Source organism: Malus domestica, chromosome 11 (genome assembly GCF_042453785.1).
Source record: "Malus domestica chromosome 11, GDT2T_hap1".
Taxonomy (NCBI): Eukaryota; Viridiplantae; Streptophyta; class Magnoliopsida; order Rosales; family Rosaceae; genus Malus; species Malus domestica.
This window is the reverse complement of record NC_091671.1, coordinates 27,917,996-27,934,849: the sequence shown is the minus strand read 5'-3', so window position 1 is coordinate 27,934,849 and position 16,854 is coordinate 27,917,996. Positions and strand designations below refer to the sequence as shown.

At 37.0% G+C, this 16,854-nt stretch overlaps 3 protein-coding genes across 3 annotated transcripts; 2 read left to right on the top strand and 1 right to left on the bottom strand.

Annotated features, from left to right (window-relative positions):
- Positions 1–6,041: 6,041 nt before the first annotated feature.
- LOC103448439 (NAC domain-containing protein 104-like) lies at positions 6,042–6,800 on the top strand. The gene has a single exon (XM_008387703.1). It carries the CDS (start codon positions 6,042–6,044, stop codon positions 6,798–6,800), a length of 759 nt encoding a protein of 252 aa, XP_008385925.1.
- A 4,513-nt stretch (positions 6,801–11,313) lies between these two features.
- Positions 11,314–13,282, top strand: LOC103448322 (pentatricopeptide repeat-containing protein At1g66345, mitochondrial). The gene has a single exon (XM_008387566.4). The coding sequence runs from the start codon at positions 11,407–11,409 to the stop codon at positions 13,009–13,011; it is 1,605 nt and encodes a 534-aa protein (XP_008385788.1). The 5' UTR covers positions 11,314–11,406; the 3' UTR covers positions 13,012–13,282.
- Positions 13,283–14,382: 1,100 nt separating this feature from the next.
- Positions 14,383–15,765, bottom strand: LOC139189512 (F-box/kelch-repeat protein At3g06240-like). Its single transcript, XM_070808475.1, has 4 exons — positions 15,705–15,765; positions 15,419–15,620; positions 15,032–15,229; positions 14,383–14,950 (listed from the first exon to the last, which is right to left on the bottom strand). The coding sequence occupies exons 1-4, from the start codon at positions 15,763–15,765 to the stop codon at positions 14,383–14,385; spliced, it is 1,029 nt and encodes a 342-aa protein (XP_070664576.1).
- Positions 15,766–16,854: the final 1,089 nt, after the last annotated feature.

The following is a 16,854-nucleotide window of genomic DNA, read 5'->3' as shown; positions in this document are numbered from 1 at the left end:
CAACCTTTGGAATGATATGGTTCAACCTGCTGCAGTTCTTTAATTAAGTTGCTTTTTGTAGATTTACTGAAAAAGTATGAGTTGGTTAGTCTATTGTTGTTTACACGTCCCTTTTTATGTACAATAATATATATGTTTCATTTTCAATAAATGTCTGAATCTAATGTAACATTGTTCTTTCTTCATACTACAATTAATTAATTAATTTATAATCGATCGATCCCATTATTTTACTCTTTGAAGTTTTCCCTTTCTATTCATGCATATATGGGGAGATCTTCTATTAAAAAAGCAAACCATATAACAATCAAATCATATGTAATTCTGGAAATTAAAGAACAGGCAGGAAAGTGATAGAAAGTATCTTCTTGGAATGAGTACTCGATCATGAAAATATTTGTGAAGGACATGATCCGGCTTACCATAATCTTGAAACCGAGCAACTTAATGGAACTGGAATTCAGTTGGCACGAAATTCCCTTTTCCCGCTACTATACAAACACTTATATATTGAAAGTTTAGTTTTACTCAATAACTAGAAGAAACAAGTTAGATTATCACCTATTTTATTTTCTCTCTGTATGAATATTTACGTTTTTCATATTACGTACCTGTACCTTTGTCTTTGGGGAAGTGCAAACAAGTTTTAGTTTTGAAAAATTTTAATGCATGTCCGAGTTCATTTTTGGAAAAATCTAGTAGTTTATATTTTTACATGTCCTTCCATTTTTTTTTTTTTTTTGACATGATAATTTACTAGAAATCAGCATAACTATATTATTTGTGCTCTTGTACTCTGTATTTCACCACAATGTTCAAGTGTCATTGTTAAATATCGCCAATGTGGTCGAAATAGTCTATAATTGCTATCAGCTATGTATTGCCAGAATCGATCTTAAGATTGAAACCAAATATATTCTTTCGGAGGCTCTAAAACACCCTACGTAGGGTCGTCTAAGACTTCTTAAAGCCAAACCATGTGTTTAGACTTTAAACTTACGATTTGGGATTTGGCAGTACATTCTTATAGTGCACAATTTTATGACGTCGTTTTTTAGAATGTTGAATAAAAACTGTCAAAGGAAATTTGTAGCTAATTAAAAAGGGTTTTTATATTAACACCCCACAAAATGTTGAATGCACCCCACATTAAAATTTAATATTAAATGACTTATTTACTCTACTATGCAATGACAATTTTGACCTTATTAGGTTTTAAAAAAAATAAAGATTTATAAATACACCCCAAATCACTTTTAACGTATTATTTATCCTCTCAACTATCAAACATGTTGATTAAGAAAAATTGTTTTTGACGAATGGAACACGAAATCGATGTTTCAGAAGCTTCACATGAGGTAAGACTTCATAGTTTTCATTGTTTTAGTGATTTCGATGACATCGATAATTATTTAATCTTGCGTTTGCTGCATTATTTAAACTTCTATATTCATATTCATCTTTTAGTGTTCATATGGTTAGATTCAATCATTGAAAATTAAAAATGAGTGTTATAAGATTTGAGAAATGTGGGGTGTAAAGAAAATGTGGGGTGTATGTACAAAATATAAGATGTATATTGAGAATGTGGGGTGTGGGGTGTGGGGTATTATGGGAAAGTAAGTGGGGTGTATTAAGATAATTTTTAAGTGAAAAAACAATTGTGGGGTGTATTAAGTTTGTGGGGTTTATTCAACAATTTGTGGGGTGTTAATATAATTAGCCATTAAAAACGTTGAAATGAAATCACTCCAAAGAAAATAGCATGGGATTTATCTAGTGAATTACCAAACTGTTTTTTTTTTTTTTTTTCTGAAAATATGATTGTAGTGCCTGAAACTTAATTTTCTCCACATAAAACCCGACATAAGTTTTTTACTAGAATAAAACCCATTGACTAGATTTCGCATTAGCAAATTCCTTAATTATATTTGACTTTACACATTTAAAACATTTTGATGCCCAAAGCACGCCTATTTGAATGTTGGATTTACACAATTAATTCCATACAAATTGTAAGGGAGAATTAATGATTTTACAAAAATAAAAAATAATAAATTCATTGCATAATATATAATAACAATAAAACATGCCTAATAAATCTATTAATACATACTTAGTTAAGTCAATAAAATTATATTTGTAGGTAAATTATTTCATACACACACATATATATAACAACAAAAAAAAAAGCATGCTTGACATACATAAAATTCATGCAAAATAATTTGCCTACATAATAAAGCAAACCCAAATATATGCAAAATCATATACCTACATAAAAAATGTTATTATTTTATTCAATACTAGTTTACCTATTATTTGTACATATAATAATAAAACGTGCCCAATATACATTGATGATTGACACACCCCGACCCTGAATGTCCACTAGGACTCTGAATCGAGCTGTGCTGGCCGACACCTGGAAGGTGACAAAGCCATAAAGTATGATGATGTGGAAAAATGTGAATAAATTTAAACCTAAGAGTGCCTAAAAACCAGAGTGCGCTGGTGAGCGGGAATGAACCCACTCCACATGTGACATTTGAGCATAAGTAAGTACAGTAGAGTGGATTAAGAATCATACCCTCGAAGAAATCTCCAATACTAAGATTTGTCACGAATCCTCAACAATAAGAAAGCTCAGCTAATAAAACTTGGAGGGTGAAAACAAAACAATAGTGAGTGGCCCTAGAAATAAAAATTTTATTTTAATAGAAGCCTTCTAAAATGCTATAACCCCTCGTAGCATCACCTGTATAGTTTCCAGAAAATCAAACTACGTACCAATGTGAAATCAAGAGTAAGCCAACATCAAATCCATAAATATACCACGACACAGCATCTCATCAACAATATAAATAATCATGTGCTCAACAATCTACATTAGCACATAAGTCGGAGTCACCTCTTGTGACCTGTACGACTCACCAATATCTCATCAATCAATGCTAGCACATAAGTCGGAGTCACCTATAGTGACTTGTACGACTTATCCATATCTCATCACATATCTCTATAATATGTCAGCCGAATTCACCTCTTGTGGCATGTACAGTTGAATCCATAGCTCATTACATAACCCTGCACACGAGTCGAAACCACCTATAGTGGTCTGTACGATAGGACTGGGTGTAAATAAGTACGCTCAAGTGTTACGATCACGTGAAGACTGTGCGAATAAACGTAGGTCACCTACGAGTCGAAACCACCTATAGTGATATGTATGATAGGACTATGCACCTACCTTGGATCCAAGGTGAGCGTAAGATTCCGACGGTGAACATCACATGAAGGACTGTGCCCTGGCCACGGGCTGGAGCATTAACACTGGGGTGTAGGTTTATGAGCTCTAACTGCATCTATTGTAACATATACGACTCATGGGCAACCTGTATGACAGTGTCGGAGTTGCCTATCATTGCAACCTGTACGACAAGGTCGGAGTTGCCTAAAACATGCATGTGGTCATGCCATAACTCCATCATTTCAACTAATACCATAAACTCACTTGAACTTAACTGGGTGTCCTGCGTTCACCTTTGCACTTCAAAATGTTCACAATAATTATGTGCAGGTAATATACATATAGATAAACCATGATTCAATCCGATACTTAACCGTGTTATAGCATTTTCAATTATATACATACATATATATATATATATATATCTAATATGGCGTAAAAATGCATAAGTTGTAACACCCTACTCCCGAACTATTTATTTTCGGGAATAATGATCGGTGATAAGCCCAACTAGACACTAGTTTAATTAATTATTATTACTTACGTTTCCTTACTTCAAATTCTTGATTCTTCACACATTGATTTATGACCAACATTTAACCACCAAATCATAAGATTAAATCTCACATTTTCCACCAATGTCCCTTACATTGCTCAATTCCCTAAACAAGGCTATTGTCTCAATTATTTAGTCTCATTTAGTGTATGGCTACATCTAACATCTCGTTAGACTGCCTACGTACCCTAAACAAGGATCAAGCCATTCGTAGTTCACATTAGTACTTCAAAGCATTCACAGTCATTATATGCAATAATCAATTTATAACCATTTGTGGAATTATCAATCATATATATATATATATGATAAAAATGAAAAGATCCACTCACCTAAGGTCCGCACTACGACTCCCTAGCACGCATATCAAGACATCACGAACCATCGTCGCCTATGACCAAGGCCAAATAGACTAGGAAGAGCTTCAATTCCATTAAAACCCGTCGGAAACCCTATACTTAGGTGTGCTCGATTCGACCTCCAAGCTTGCTCCGACGCCTCCACCACTGCCTGGGCTTTGTTCCTGGGTTCTAGGGGAGTGCTTTAGTGGTGGTAATTGACTGAGTTAGATTCACATTTTGTGGATTGCCGCCGTACACCTACACATCCTACACATACCACCGGTGCATTTTTTCTAAAATTACCACCAAATTTCTTCTAATTTTGGATGGAAATGGAAGAGGGAAGGCTAGGAAGTTGTTTCTAGGTGGTGGTGCTTTGATTTGCCCGAAAAATGACCCGAATTTGGTCGTGGTGCTTGTCGGGTCGAGCGGGTCAACGGGGAAACCCGGTTTTTCCCCTTCATTTTCTTCTCCCTCCTTTCCCTCCTTTCCCCCTTCTCTGGTTGGTCACCTTCTCATCTCTCCTCTCCCCATTCGTCCACCCTCTCTCTCTCTTCTTTATAATTGGGCAGTCGCCCTTCCTTCCCTTCTCTCGTTCCCCCACTTCTTCTTTATCTTCTTCTTCCTCTTTAAAAATAACCAAATGATAAATAATTATAAAAATTATGAAAATATATAAAAAATATATATAAATAGTGACTAAAACAAAAGTAATTCTCGAGTTTACAGTTCCGTAAAACTTTAACCGTAACCCCAATTCCTCTTCTGCTTGCGCCTATGAGTCCGTAATGTCGAGTACTTCAGGAAAACGCTAAAGGATTAATTCATACACCTCACTATACGTTGATCAACGAAAGTCAATACCCTCGCCTCTAAGGGCATTTTCGTAAAATCACGCTTTTAAAATTAATAAAAATGTAAAATTTGGGACGGGATGTCGCAATGATACATACAAAATAAAATACCTACATAATGAAGAAATGTTATTTGATTCAGAATTAATTTACTTAAAAAATAAAGGAATTGTTTTTTTATTCAAGATTAATTTACCTATTATTTGTACATATATCTTATAGTAATAAAATGTGCCAAATATATGTGATAATACATGGAAAATAAATTACCTACGAAATAAAAGAATGTTATTTGATTCAATATTAATTTACCTACAAAAGATATGTTATTTGCTCATCATAAATTTAAATATAGGTAGATTGATATATATATATATATATATAGAGAGAGAGAGAGAGAGAGAGAGAGAGAGAGAGAGAGAGAGAGAGAGATATTGAGCTTATGGTAGTAATATATACATTTGAACATATATATGTGTGTGTTTGGGGTAATAATATGTGCAATAATTATATTTTCATTGTAATTAAGGTGAGCAATAACATGTATTGATTTTTATTTTGAATATTGTGGTACAAATTATAGGTCAATTACTCCTATACTTGGCAGCCATTTGTAAATTTGGGTTTTATTTGGATATTTATAACTAGGTAGGTTTTTATCTAGAAAATAAGAATGGTAAGGGTCTATATCTAAAGATCCTTTTTTTTTTTTAAATATTTGCATCTTCTGCTAACAAATTAAATAGGAATTCTTGACCTAAAAAAACTCCTACTTTTCCACCGCGAGTGAAGATTTGTAGCGTGTTTTGAGCATGATTTTAGGGCAATGATTCCTAAATGAAAGGTTAAGATGGTTAGATCTAAAATCTATATATATGATTTTGGAGTGGAAGGACTAAATGCAATAATCAAAGCCACTTCACAGAAACACATCGACTCCAAGTATCTAAAACCCTAACCAAGAAAAAATCTCTCTCCCCGCAGCCCTCCCGCCCTTCTTAAATCTCATCTTCTCAAGAAAGCGGAAGCAAGAAATATATATGGCATCTGCTAATGACTTTCCAGTAGGTTACAAGTTTCACCCAAGAGACGAGGAGTTAGTGGGATATTATATGCGCAACAAGGTTCGTGGCGCACCCTTTAAGGATGAGAATGTTATTCCAGATAACGATCTTTATGGTAGCATGGAGGCGAGAGATATATGGAAGAACAATGGTGGACAAACTTTAAGAAAAGGTGAAGACCTTTACTTCTTTACCAAACTTAAACCTACGAGCAGCAAGGGTACAGGTTCGCGTGTGGCTCGCACGATAGGGTCTGGGACATGGCATGGCCAGAATTCAGGGACTAAAGTCAAAGATCCGAAGACTAAAGAGACGATAGGTTGGTGGAAAAGGTTTACATATGCGAATACTAAATATCTTCAAAAAAACGGTTATTGGATTATGCACGAGTTTAGCCTGGACCCTAAACTGGCCATGTCCATTAAATCAAATAATTCAAGAACTAGTAATAGTGATGACTATGTAGTCTGCCGGATTAGAAAGAATTATGATAAAAAGAGAAAGGCGGATGATCGCGAGGAGACCAGAGTAGTAGAATCACAAAGAAAAAAGATTCAAAGGAAATTTGAGAATATTGATGAATCTTATGTTACTCCCGTGTCTTTTGAGGTTGTTGAGGACGTTAATACCAATCGTTACCCACAGCAGCAAAAGCCGCAGCAAGAGCAACGGATTAATCTTCAGCACAATGGTTTTGTGAATAACGTTGATCATTGCTATAATCAGCAGCAGTAAGAGCATTGTAATGTTACCGACTTTCCATAATGCTACAATGATTCACAAGAACCAATGGCGAGGCCAGATGATTTCATCGCAGAAGCTGCATGTCTAACTTTGGCCTCTTCACTAGGCATGGCTAACCAACAAGACTATCTTCAGCACGATGGTTTTGTGAATAATGAGACTGACTTGCCACAGTACGACTACTCCAGTACACAAGACCCAAGTAGTGGTACTGTTTTCTCGCACTATGATCTGCCGCAGACTGCTACGACTGGGTTTGCTAATCAGCCATACCACTTTGTTACACAAGACCAACCAAACTACTTTGTTACCAATCCCACCATGGCTTCTTCACTACGTATGGCTAGCCAAGAAGACTATCTTCAGCACGAAGGCTTTGTAAATAATGTGACCGACTTGCCACAACACCACTACTCCAATGCACAACCAAGTAGTAGTACTGTTTTCTCTCACTATGATTCGCCGCAGACTGCTATGACTGGGTTCACTAATCAGCCACACCACTTTGTTACACAAGACTAGCCAAACTACTTTGTTGCCGATTCCACTATGGATTCTTCGCTTGCTAGTCCGGCCAGTATACATCAGAATTATCCTGTCATGAATGATAAGGATTAACTTCCACCTCCCAATTTTGACTACTCACAATTATTTTATGAAGCTGATGGTGATCATGACATCATGATAGACTTGGAGGACCTTTGGAATGACATGGTTCAACCTGCTGCAGTTCTTTAATTAAGTTGTTTTTTGTAGATTTACTGATAAAGTATGATTTGGTTAGTCTATTATTGTTTAGACGTCCCTTTTTTATGTACAATAATATATATGTTTCATTTTCGATAAATGTCTGAATCTAATGTAACACTGTTTTTTTTTTGCATACTACAATTAATTAATTAATTTATAATCGATCGATCCCATTATTTTACTCTTCGAAGTTTTCTTTTTTCTATTCATGCATGTATGAGAAGATCTTCTATTAAAAAAGCAAATCATATAACAATCAAGTCATATAATTCTGGAAATTAAAGAGCAGACAAGAAAGTGATAGAAAGCATCATTCGCAATTCCATCTGACCTCGGTTTTGGTTGGTTCATCAACACATTGTGTAGAGGATTGGAAATAAAACCCAATTTAACGAAAATTCATAAATTCTGGTTTTGTAAGTGTTTGATTATTTTGCTCTGAGGTTGGTGGGTGGCAAAGGACATTACAGTAGGGTCACATAGTTGAAGGCCAAGGCCAGAATTTGGGAGCTCTAAGAGAGTCTTTGAAGTGGGGTCCTAAAGTTTTTTTATTCTCAGTTCTTTGTATATTGATATGTATAAAAAGAATTCGCTGAATATATAAAAATTCTATTTTCACATCAAATACCATTAAAATTTAATATCAAAAGAAGATAAATATACAAACATTACTTAAATATTTCCACATCGTATAAAACATTGCTTAAATTAATATATTACATGTCTCACGTTTTTTGACGCAAATATACTAAATGTTTTGCGGTTAAGAGTCTAAGATTAAGAGTGAAGAACAATAGAACTTGATGATCAAGAGAGTAAAGAACAATAAAACTTGATTGACGAGTATAATAAATTCAACGCCGCCAATTGTTTCTCTTGTGCTTTTTTTTTCTTTCTAAAATCAACATAACACTAACCAGTCGATTATTAAAATAATCAATTGAATAAAAAATTATTGAAAAGCAAAATATAAATTCAAAGTTTTGATTACCTTCAGATACAATCTTCAAGATCAGGTGATAGTTGATTTAAACATTCGATAGAAATAGAGTGATTGGGAAGTTGAAGGAAAAAAAAAAGATTGCAAGGGGACTAGAGTTTATAACTTTATATGCATTTGGACAAATAGAATGGGAGTAAATTTTATTTAAAAAAAAAAAAATAGTCCCTAAAAAAGCAACTCCATGTTTCAAACTCAACACCCAAAAGAAAAAGGAAGTCAACCATTTCCACTGGACCAAAAATTAAATTATGATTTTTTTTATTTTTTATTTTTTGTATTTATATGTTAATTACAGGATACTAAAAATTTTGGGGACCCATCCGAGTGGAGGCCTTCGACGGGCGCTTACTTGGACTACACTCAGAGCCGGCCCTGTTTAAGACTGCTCCAAATTTAATCTAGAGTGCTTTCATTGACTATTGAAATCTTTCTTGCTTATTGTAATAATAATACCACCATCATCTCGTATAAAAGAAATGCATATACAAATATATGTACTGAAGAAATTGGTAAACATATGTATGTGTTTGGACCCAAATTTACACCATCGGCCCGTGTAATTGAGACCGTAGAGTAAACATAGATCTCAGCCGTCGGATGGAAAAGTGAAGATATTTTTGTTAAAAGATAATATTATGGTTTTTATCATAATTATCTTTTAATTTGAATTATCTTGACATATTTTTAAATGGGATGGATAGGATGCAAATTATATCCTCAAGTAAGAGATACAGTTCAAATTAATTTGGATGTTTAGCAATGAACGTGCAGATTGAAAAAAACTTGGATTTGATGATTTTAAAGTCATGGTCTTGGATAATGATGGGGTAAGGAACCTAGGTAGACTAGGTCTTTTTACATGGTGATGGATGGTGTCAGATGGGGTTTTGATGATAAGAAGTTTAGGTGGGCTAGGCTTTTTATGAGATATGATAAAGCCTAACTTTTATTAGGTTTGAAAAGTCACAAAAGCTGGAGGATAGGCTTTGGCATTTCACACGGATCGATTTTGAAGGAGTCAGAGTTGCAGTTCGTGCCAAGCAAGTACAAAATACTATAAATACAAGCTATTCTGCGACAGAAAGGCTCCTACAAAATCAATACAAAATTGCCCTGCGCAAACTCTCACAACTTGTGATTTTTCTTTTTCTTTTTCGCTGACACATCTTCCGTTGGCATCAACAGCACTGTGAAAGCAACCGGTGATATCTTAAGTCGGCATAGATAGCTCTGTCACCGTAGAATTAGCCGATCTCGCAGCATCTTCCGTTGGCATCAACAGCACTACGGCGAGGACGACTGGTTACCTATCCAAGTCTCGGTCGAGAAGGATTTCCGAATCCTTATTGGTCGAGGTCATCTCATCAGCCTTCTCGGCGAAGTGAGGTGTTACCAGGTTATTGTATTCGGCACGTTGAAAGCCGAATTCGGTTCGTGAACTTCGCATTTTAGCAGCCTTGTCTTCAGGCTCTAGAACCCAAGAGGCCGAGAATTGTTCATTCCTCGGCCGCAATCGCAAGACACAGAAGTCATCAGCGCGCTCAATGCAACATCAACAAATTTACTCCTCGGCCGAGCTCGGCCGACGAGTTGGCACGCCCTCGCAATCACCAAAGGACGTAGTTAGCTTAGAAAATACTCGGCCGGCGCGCCACGTAGGCTCTGTAGTTTCTAGGGTCAACAGTATGATAATCACACCATTTACCCACTTCACAAGAAGTGTAGATGGTTTCCAGCAAATGATAGATTGCTCTAATCAGTGGATAGAGCTTCCTATTCAATCTATTGCGTCATGGCTTTAAAAACTATCCCCTCCCTTGATTGTAGTTTCGATTAATAATAAGGAAAACTAATGAAAATAGTTTGAAAACTTTGAGTTTGAACGATAAAAACAAAATAAAGGGTAAAGTGAATAGTACCAAGATTAACTTCTTAGTGTAAAAATGTGATTTTTCGTTAAAATAAACAGTGCCGGGAGCTTTTCGTTAAAATTCCCTTAACAATATCATTTATAATAAAAAAAAGTACTACAATTTCTCAATATTTCTCACTTATAAGTGGTATGTCTTGAGTTAACTTTTGTGAATGATGAGTTCGATATCAATTTATTATGGCTGAACATCATGTAACTTAGTCCAAATATATTCTTTTATAAGAAAAGAAAAAGTATGTAATGTCTTGAGTTTCCAATTCCATTCAAATAAATAGATGGAGAAATGTCGTAATAATTTTCAAATAGTTAAAAGTGATTTTTTTTAAGGGAACTTTAACGAAAAGCACCCGGTACTGTTCACTTTAACGAAAAACCACATTTTTACACTAAAAAGTCAATCCTGGTACTATTCACTTTACCCTTTATTTTGTCCTTATCATTAAAACTCAAAGTTTTCAAGCCCTTTTCATTAGTTTTCCTTTTTTTTAATACATCAATCTATTTACACCAACAGTGAAAATTGAGTAAAGCCACATTATGAGTGGATGGTAGTAACTAGAATTAGACCATAATAGCAGGACTTTTTTTAGCCAAGTGCCGGGCATTGCCTATTGGGTATTGGCACCAATAAGGATCCATTTTGGATCCTGTTTGTGAGGATCCCAGAAATCATTTAATTACATTCATTCATCGTATATCAGGCGGTCAAAAATTATTATTAATTTTTTTATTTAATATGTCTAACAAAAAGTGACCGTATAATGTATAATGAACGGATATGATTAAAAATCTCCGCTATCTTTACAAAGAGGATCCGGAATCCGGAAAGGATACTCATCTATTGGCACGCCTCCGTGGTTTTCGAAGGTACATGAAATTTACAGAACCGAACGACTTCATCTCTGTATTACATGGCTTCTCTGCTGCGTCGAATTGCACAATCTTTAATTCCCAAACCCATCAATCAGAAAACCCAACTGATCCACACAAACTCAGGGCCGCCAAATGACGTCGTCAAATCCATCCGCGACTCGTTCAGAAGCAGCTGCAATTGGGACACTCTGTCCACAAAGTTCGAGTCCGTTAAATTGGACGGAGAGCTCGTCGAGAGTGTGCTGCTAGCACTGAAGGAACCCATCGATGCGAAACGGGCTCTGGGTTTCTTCCACTGGGCAGCTCACAGCAAAGATTTCGAACACGGGGTTTGGTCCTACTCCATAACCATTCATATTTTAGCCAGAGCCAGGCTGCTCATGGATGCAAGGGCATTGCTCGAATCGGTTTTGAAGAAAAATGTCGGAAATCCTTCGAAGTATTCGGTTGTGGATTCGTTGCTTAGTAGTTATGAGGTCGCGGCTTCGAGTCCGTTTGTGTTTGATTTGCTGGTGCGGGCTTATGCTAAGCTGAGAATGTTTGAGACTGGTTTTGATGTTTGTTGTTATTTGGGGGAACGTGGGTTGCCTTTGAGTCTCATAAGTTACAACACATTGCTTCGTGTCGTCGAAAAATCTGACCGGACTGCTCTGGTTTGGAAGATTTATGAGCATATGATCGAAAAAAGAAGGTACCCGAACGAAGAGACGATTAAAATCTTGGTTGATGCTTTGTGCAAGGAAGGGAAGTTGAGGAAACGTGTTGACATGCTGGACAGGATTCATGGGAAGAGATGCTCGCCTGCCGTGGTTGCAAATACTAGTTTAGTTTTCGGGATTTTGGAGGAGGGTAGAGTTGAGCAAGGAATGGTGGTATTGAAGAAAATGTTGCAAAGAAATATGGTTCTTGATACAATTGCATACTCATTGATTGTAAGCGCTAAGGTTAAACTAGGAGATGTAAACTCCGCACGGGAGGTGTATGAAGAAATGCTTAAGAGAGGTTTTCGACCAAACTCTTTCATCTGTACCTTGTTGATAGGAGCTCATTGTGAAGGAGGACGAATTGACGAAGCACAATGCATGATGCACGAGATGGAAACTATGGATTTAAAGCCGTATGACGAGAGTTATAATCTTCTTATTGAAGGATGTTCCAAAGCCGGAAGAGCGGAAGCAAGCACGAGTTACTTGAAGAAGATGATGGAGAGCGGGTTCATCCCTAGTTGTTCGTCCTTCAACGAGATGGTTGGAAAGTTGTGTGAAACTGGAGATGCAGAGCATGCCAATGAAATGTTAACTACCCTGTTAGATAAAGGGTTTGTACCCGACGAGATTACGTACTCCCATCTGATCAACGGGTTTGAGAGAAAAGGTGACATTCAGGAAGTTGTCAAGCTCTACTATGAGATGGAGTCGAGGTCGCTGTCTCCTGGAATTTCGGTTTTTACATCCTTGATAAAGAGCTTCTGCCAAACAGGGAAACCGGAGGAAGCAGAAAAGTATATTGGAATCATGAAAGATCGTTCGATAGCCCCGAGTGTATGTACATATGAGACCCTGATTTCCAGCCACTTGGAGAAGGGCAATTTAGAGAGGGTCCTTCACCTTCGGAAAGAAATGGCCAAAAGAATTAAACCCTGATTGCTCTCTCGTCTTCTATGAAGAAGCGAAACTCGTTGAAGCTTTTATACTTTGGATTCAGGACATGTTCATGGAGCTGTTTCTGTATAATATGTAAGTAATTCTCTTGAACAGCCACAAACTGTAAAAACCCACGACTAAACTTAACTTAGATCTGCATCAATTAGAAACCCTGTAAACATGCATTTTGATTTGTATTGTAATTCACTTTTTAAGGATGTTGGTGCCGATCAAGAAACAATAAACAGAACAGAGGAAAACTCCGAACAAATTTACATGCGTTGATTTCCAAAAACGAAACTGATCTAACAACCAGGATTTCACAGAGATATTAGCAGGCTGTTCAAAACATGCAGATGTAATGGAAGTCGACAGCCAGAAACCTAACAAAAGCTTTGTGTTGCACATCCTATTATAGCGAAACCAAACCAAGGTTTGCGTCTTCAAGCTCTATTCTTCTACGAACAAAAAGATGAAGCTCATTTCTTCAGGCTCTATTCTTCTGCGATACAAGGAGGACAGTTAGTTAAAGAATTCCAGCAAACATTTGTACAAAAAGTTTCAAGAGTTTCCAGTAATCATTTCCATAAAAAGTTCCTTACGGATATTGTAAATGCATTTAATTTGTAAACCAAAGCCAAACAAAGAAATCAGAAAATTACGAGAAGGGACTACAGCAAACAGAAACAAGGGATGAAAATGGACAAGAAGCTACCATTTCTTGAACAAATTGCATCGAACAAACAGAAACATCCAGAACCAGTGAGAACGGTAGTACAGAACAAGTTAATCAATATATAACTTCAACGACTGGTGTATCTATGAGCCAACCTACCGTGTCCAACAAGAAGGGTGTACTTGAAAGTGCTTTTGATTGTGTCAAAATTGCTAACACATAACCAAAGACGCCTTCGTCAACAAATGGCAGAGATAGGAAAACAAAAAGCTTTTTGGTTCAGAAAAACACCTTCGATGTTTCCTAAACAAGAACCTAACAAAGTGTGGAATGAGTTTATTGTGTGCTTTTAACAAAGTGCCGCTAAATACCTAGTAAAGAACTACTGTCCAAAGGCAAAAGGAAAGCAAAATTATGAACACATCAAGCAAAGAAATAGTAGACACGAGACATTGTTACATTCATGGCATGAAACGCTAGAGATGATGATAAAACAATTACATATGAAGTGCAGCCTGTCCTGTTAACAGCCGAGCAAACAAACACATACAGTTCCAAATCATTCCACTTGTTAACACGCCTTTTAGCCGAAGCCTAATCTCAGCATATCACAAACGAGAACCATCGAAGAAGAGATTGAAACAAGACCACCATAGTAATTGAGAGGATTCTTCTTTACCTACCATCAAATTCTTTCATATTTCATGTTCTGGATCAAGACCGCCATAGTAATTGGGTGAAACAAGGCTCTCCATGTAGATCCCAGCGTTTTCAAATTCAAGAAATTCCCGAACTGACAGATTGCGAAAGCTTTTCTTGTTAAAATCATACATAACAAACTGACAGTCGAGCAGCAACAGATCATGACTGTCCTTCCAAAAGCTCGTATGATATAGTTCAGAGTATCGGAAGGAGGTCTTTATGTTAGTCCAAGACTGCCTAATTCCATAGTGCTTCATGACCCAAAACTCATCATGAATTTTAAAATCGTCACAACGTGTTAAACATAAGCAATACCTGAAGACACCCAACACATAGTATTCATTTGGGATGAAACCGGAACCTTTAAGTGGCAGTGGAATCTCTCGAAACTCCTCCTCAGCTAAATGGAAAGACACAATCACGGGTGATGACTCCTTGCCAACTTTTGTCATCACCCAATGAACACTTCCATTCAGCAGAACCCCATGAGTAGTATCTGCGTCATTGTACTGAATTGGACTTTTAACCACTCTCCAAGAATCAGTTTTCAGTGAATAGACACTAAAATCAAAAGTGTCCAACCGCTTAGAATACACTGCTCAAACAACCTTGTAATCATTAGCCGAGTGATCAAATCCAAACCCCTTGTGATCGAGATATTTAGGTCCCTCGGGCAGTTTCTTGGCTTCCCCAGTAGCCGGGTTAACCAGATACAACTGCTCCGGCTTACCCAACTCGCACAACAAAAATCCCTCGCAGTACAACAAATCCTCAATCCTACCACATGGAAACTCAGTACGAACCAAATCTACCTCAGGAGCTACCAAATCACCAATGTCACTATAATTTTCATCGTAACTCAGAAGTAAGTTACCAAGGTTCAGAGAGTAAATGGAATTACCATCTGGCATAGTAAACATGACTCTTCGTCTTCAGAAAAAAGCATCTTTGTTCTCAGATGATTTCTTGAAGTGAAATTTCACAAAATTAGGGTTATATACTAGGGATTTCCAGGGCTTGGATACAGACGTGAAGCGGCACAGTGATTTGGGAGGCAGCCACGAAAGAATCTCGACGATCATGTCCCATGGGAGTACAGGATTTCCTGCGTCCATCAGCTGCTGCTCCTCCATTTTCTCGGGAAGTAGCTCCTCCGCTATTTTCTCGCGCAGCTTCTTCTTCTCCGTACCAGGAACAAACGTTTCCCAAGCCTGAAAACCAATGGGTGTTTCTTGTTGGAAGTCAAAAGCAAAATGAATTTGAATAGGAATAAATGGCAACAGTTGAAATTGTCGGCTGCACAACTATCTTTTACCGATAGCATGCCTTAATCTGTCTACAAGCTGCCTTGTTTGTTTTTCAACATCAGCAGCCATATGACTTTTGTATGGATAACATTCAGTGTTATGTTTAGAAAGTCTTGTAAAATCTCTACACGAGGGATGTGTATGTACGTTTGAAATATCCAACTCCATCTAGAAGCTAGGAATCAGTTTGTAAACTCTTTTAATATGTCAGTGTATTATTTTTATCAAAGCTTGCTGGTTCTTTTTCTTTCAATGGGTCCAGTTTCTAACATAGTAGTAGTGAGAGGTGTGATAGAGTTTGTAAACTTATTACCCATGTAATTGGTATTGAGTTAGCAAACTTTGAATAACAACAATTGGAATCAGAGCCAGAATTCTATTCTGGAAAGTGCAGCAACTATGGCGTCCAACTTGGTGCAGCTCTAGGTTCCCACATTGAAGAAAGAAAATTATGAAAGATGGTACATCCAATTCAAACCATTGTTTGGATCACATGAGCTATGGTAAGTTGTTAGTATTGAGTATGTTGAACCCACTGCTAAGCAAGAAGTCGCCTACATTGCCAAGCAAAGGGACACTCTCAAGGACTTACGAAAGAAGGACAAGGCGGTGTTGTATCTTCAGTACCAAGGTCTGGAAGATGCAATGTTCGAGAAGGTTGCAGCAGCAACAACCAACAACCAAGTTTGGGACACTCTGAGCACAATTAATAAAGGAGTAGATCGGGTAAAAAGAGTTCAACTCCAATCCTTAAGAGCAGATTTTGAGGCTGCTCATATAAAGAAGGAGAAAACATTTCAAACTACTACTCTCAACTACTTGTAATTGTGAATCAAATGAAAAGGAATGGTGAGAAGCTTGACGATGTTCGTGTCATAGAGAAAATCCTTTGATCCCTTACATCTAACTTTGAGCATGTTGTGACTGCTATTGAGAAATCCAAGGACATGGAAACTATGAGCACAAAGGAACAGCTAGGATCCTTCCTAGTTCACGAGCAATGCATTTAGAAGAATGTAAGCCCCACAATGTTAGAGCAAGTTTTGGAGTCAAAGCTGCCTATTGACAAGTCAAGTGGAGGTCATGGACAACATAACTCACGACGCAGGAGTTCATCCAGCCGTCGCCAAGGACGAGGCTGAGGAAGAGGTCGAGGCT

Excerpts from the sequence above, each read along its gene's own strand:
- LOC103448439 (XM_008387703.1), top strand. The coding sequence starts at position 6,042 with ATGGCATCTGCTAATGACTTTCCAGTAGGTTACAAGTTTCACCCAAGA.
- LOC103448322 (XM_008387566.4), top strand. The coding sequence starts at position 11,407 with ATGGCTTCTCTGCTGCGTCGAATTGCACAATCTTTAATTCCCAAACCC.
- LOC139189512 (XM_070808475.1), bottom strand. The coding sequence starts at position 15,765 with ATGGCTGCTGATGTTGAAAAACAAACAAGGCAGCTTGTAGACAGATTA. Across the intron at positions 15,621-15,704 it reads CAGATTAAGGCATGCTATCG|AAACACCCATTGGTTTTCAG; the intron begins GTAAAAGATAGT and ends ACTTCCAACAAG. Across the intron at positions 14,951-15,031 it reads AAATATCTCGATCACAAGGG|TGTCTATTCACTGAAAACTG; the intron begins GTTTGGATTTGA and ends TTTTGATTTTAG.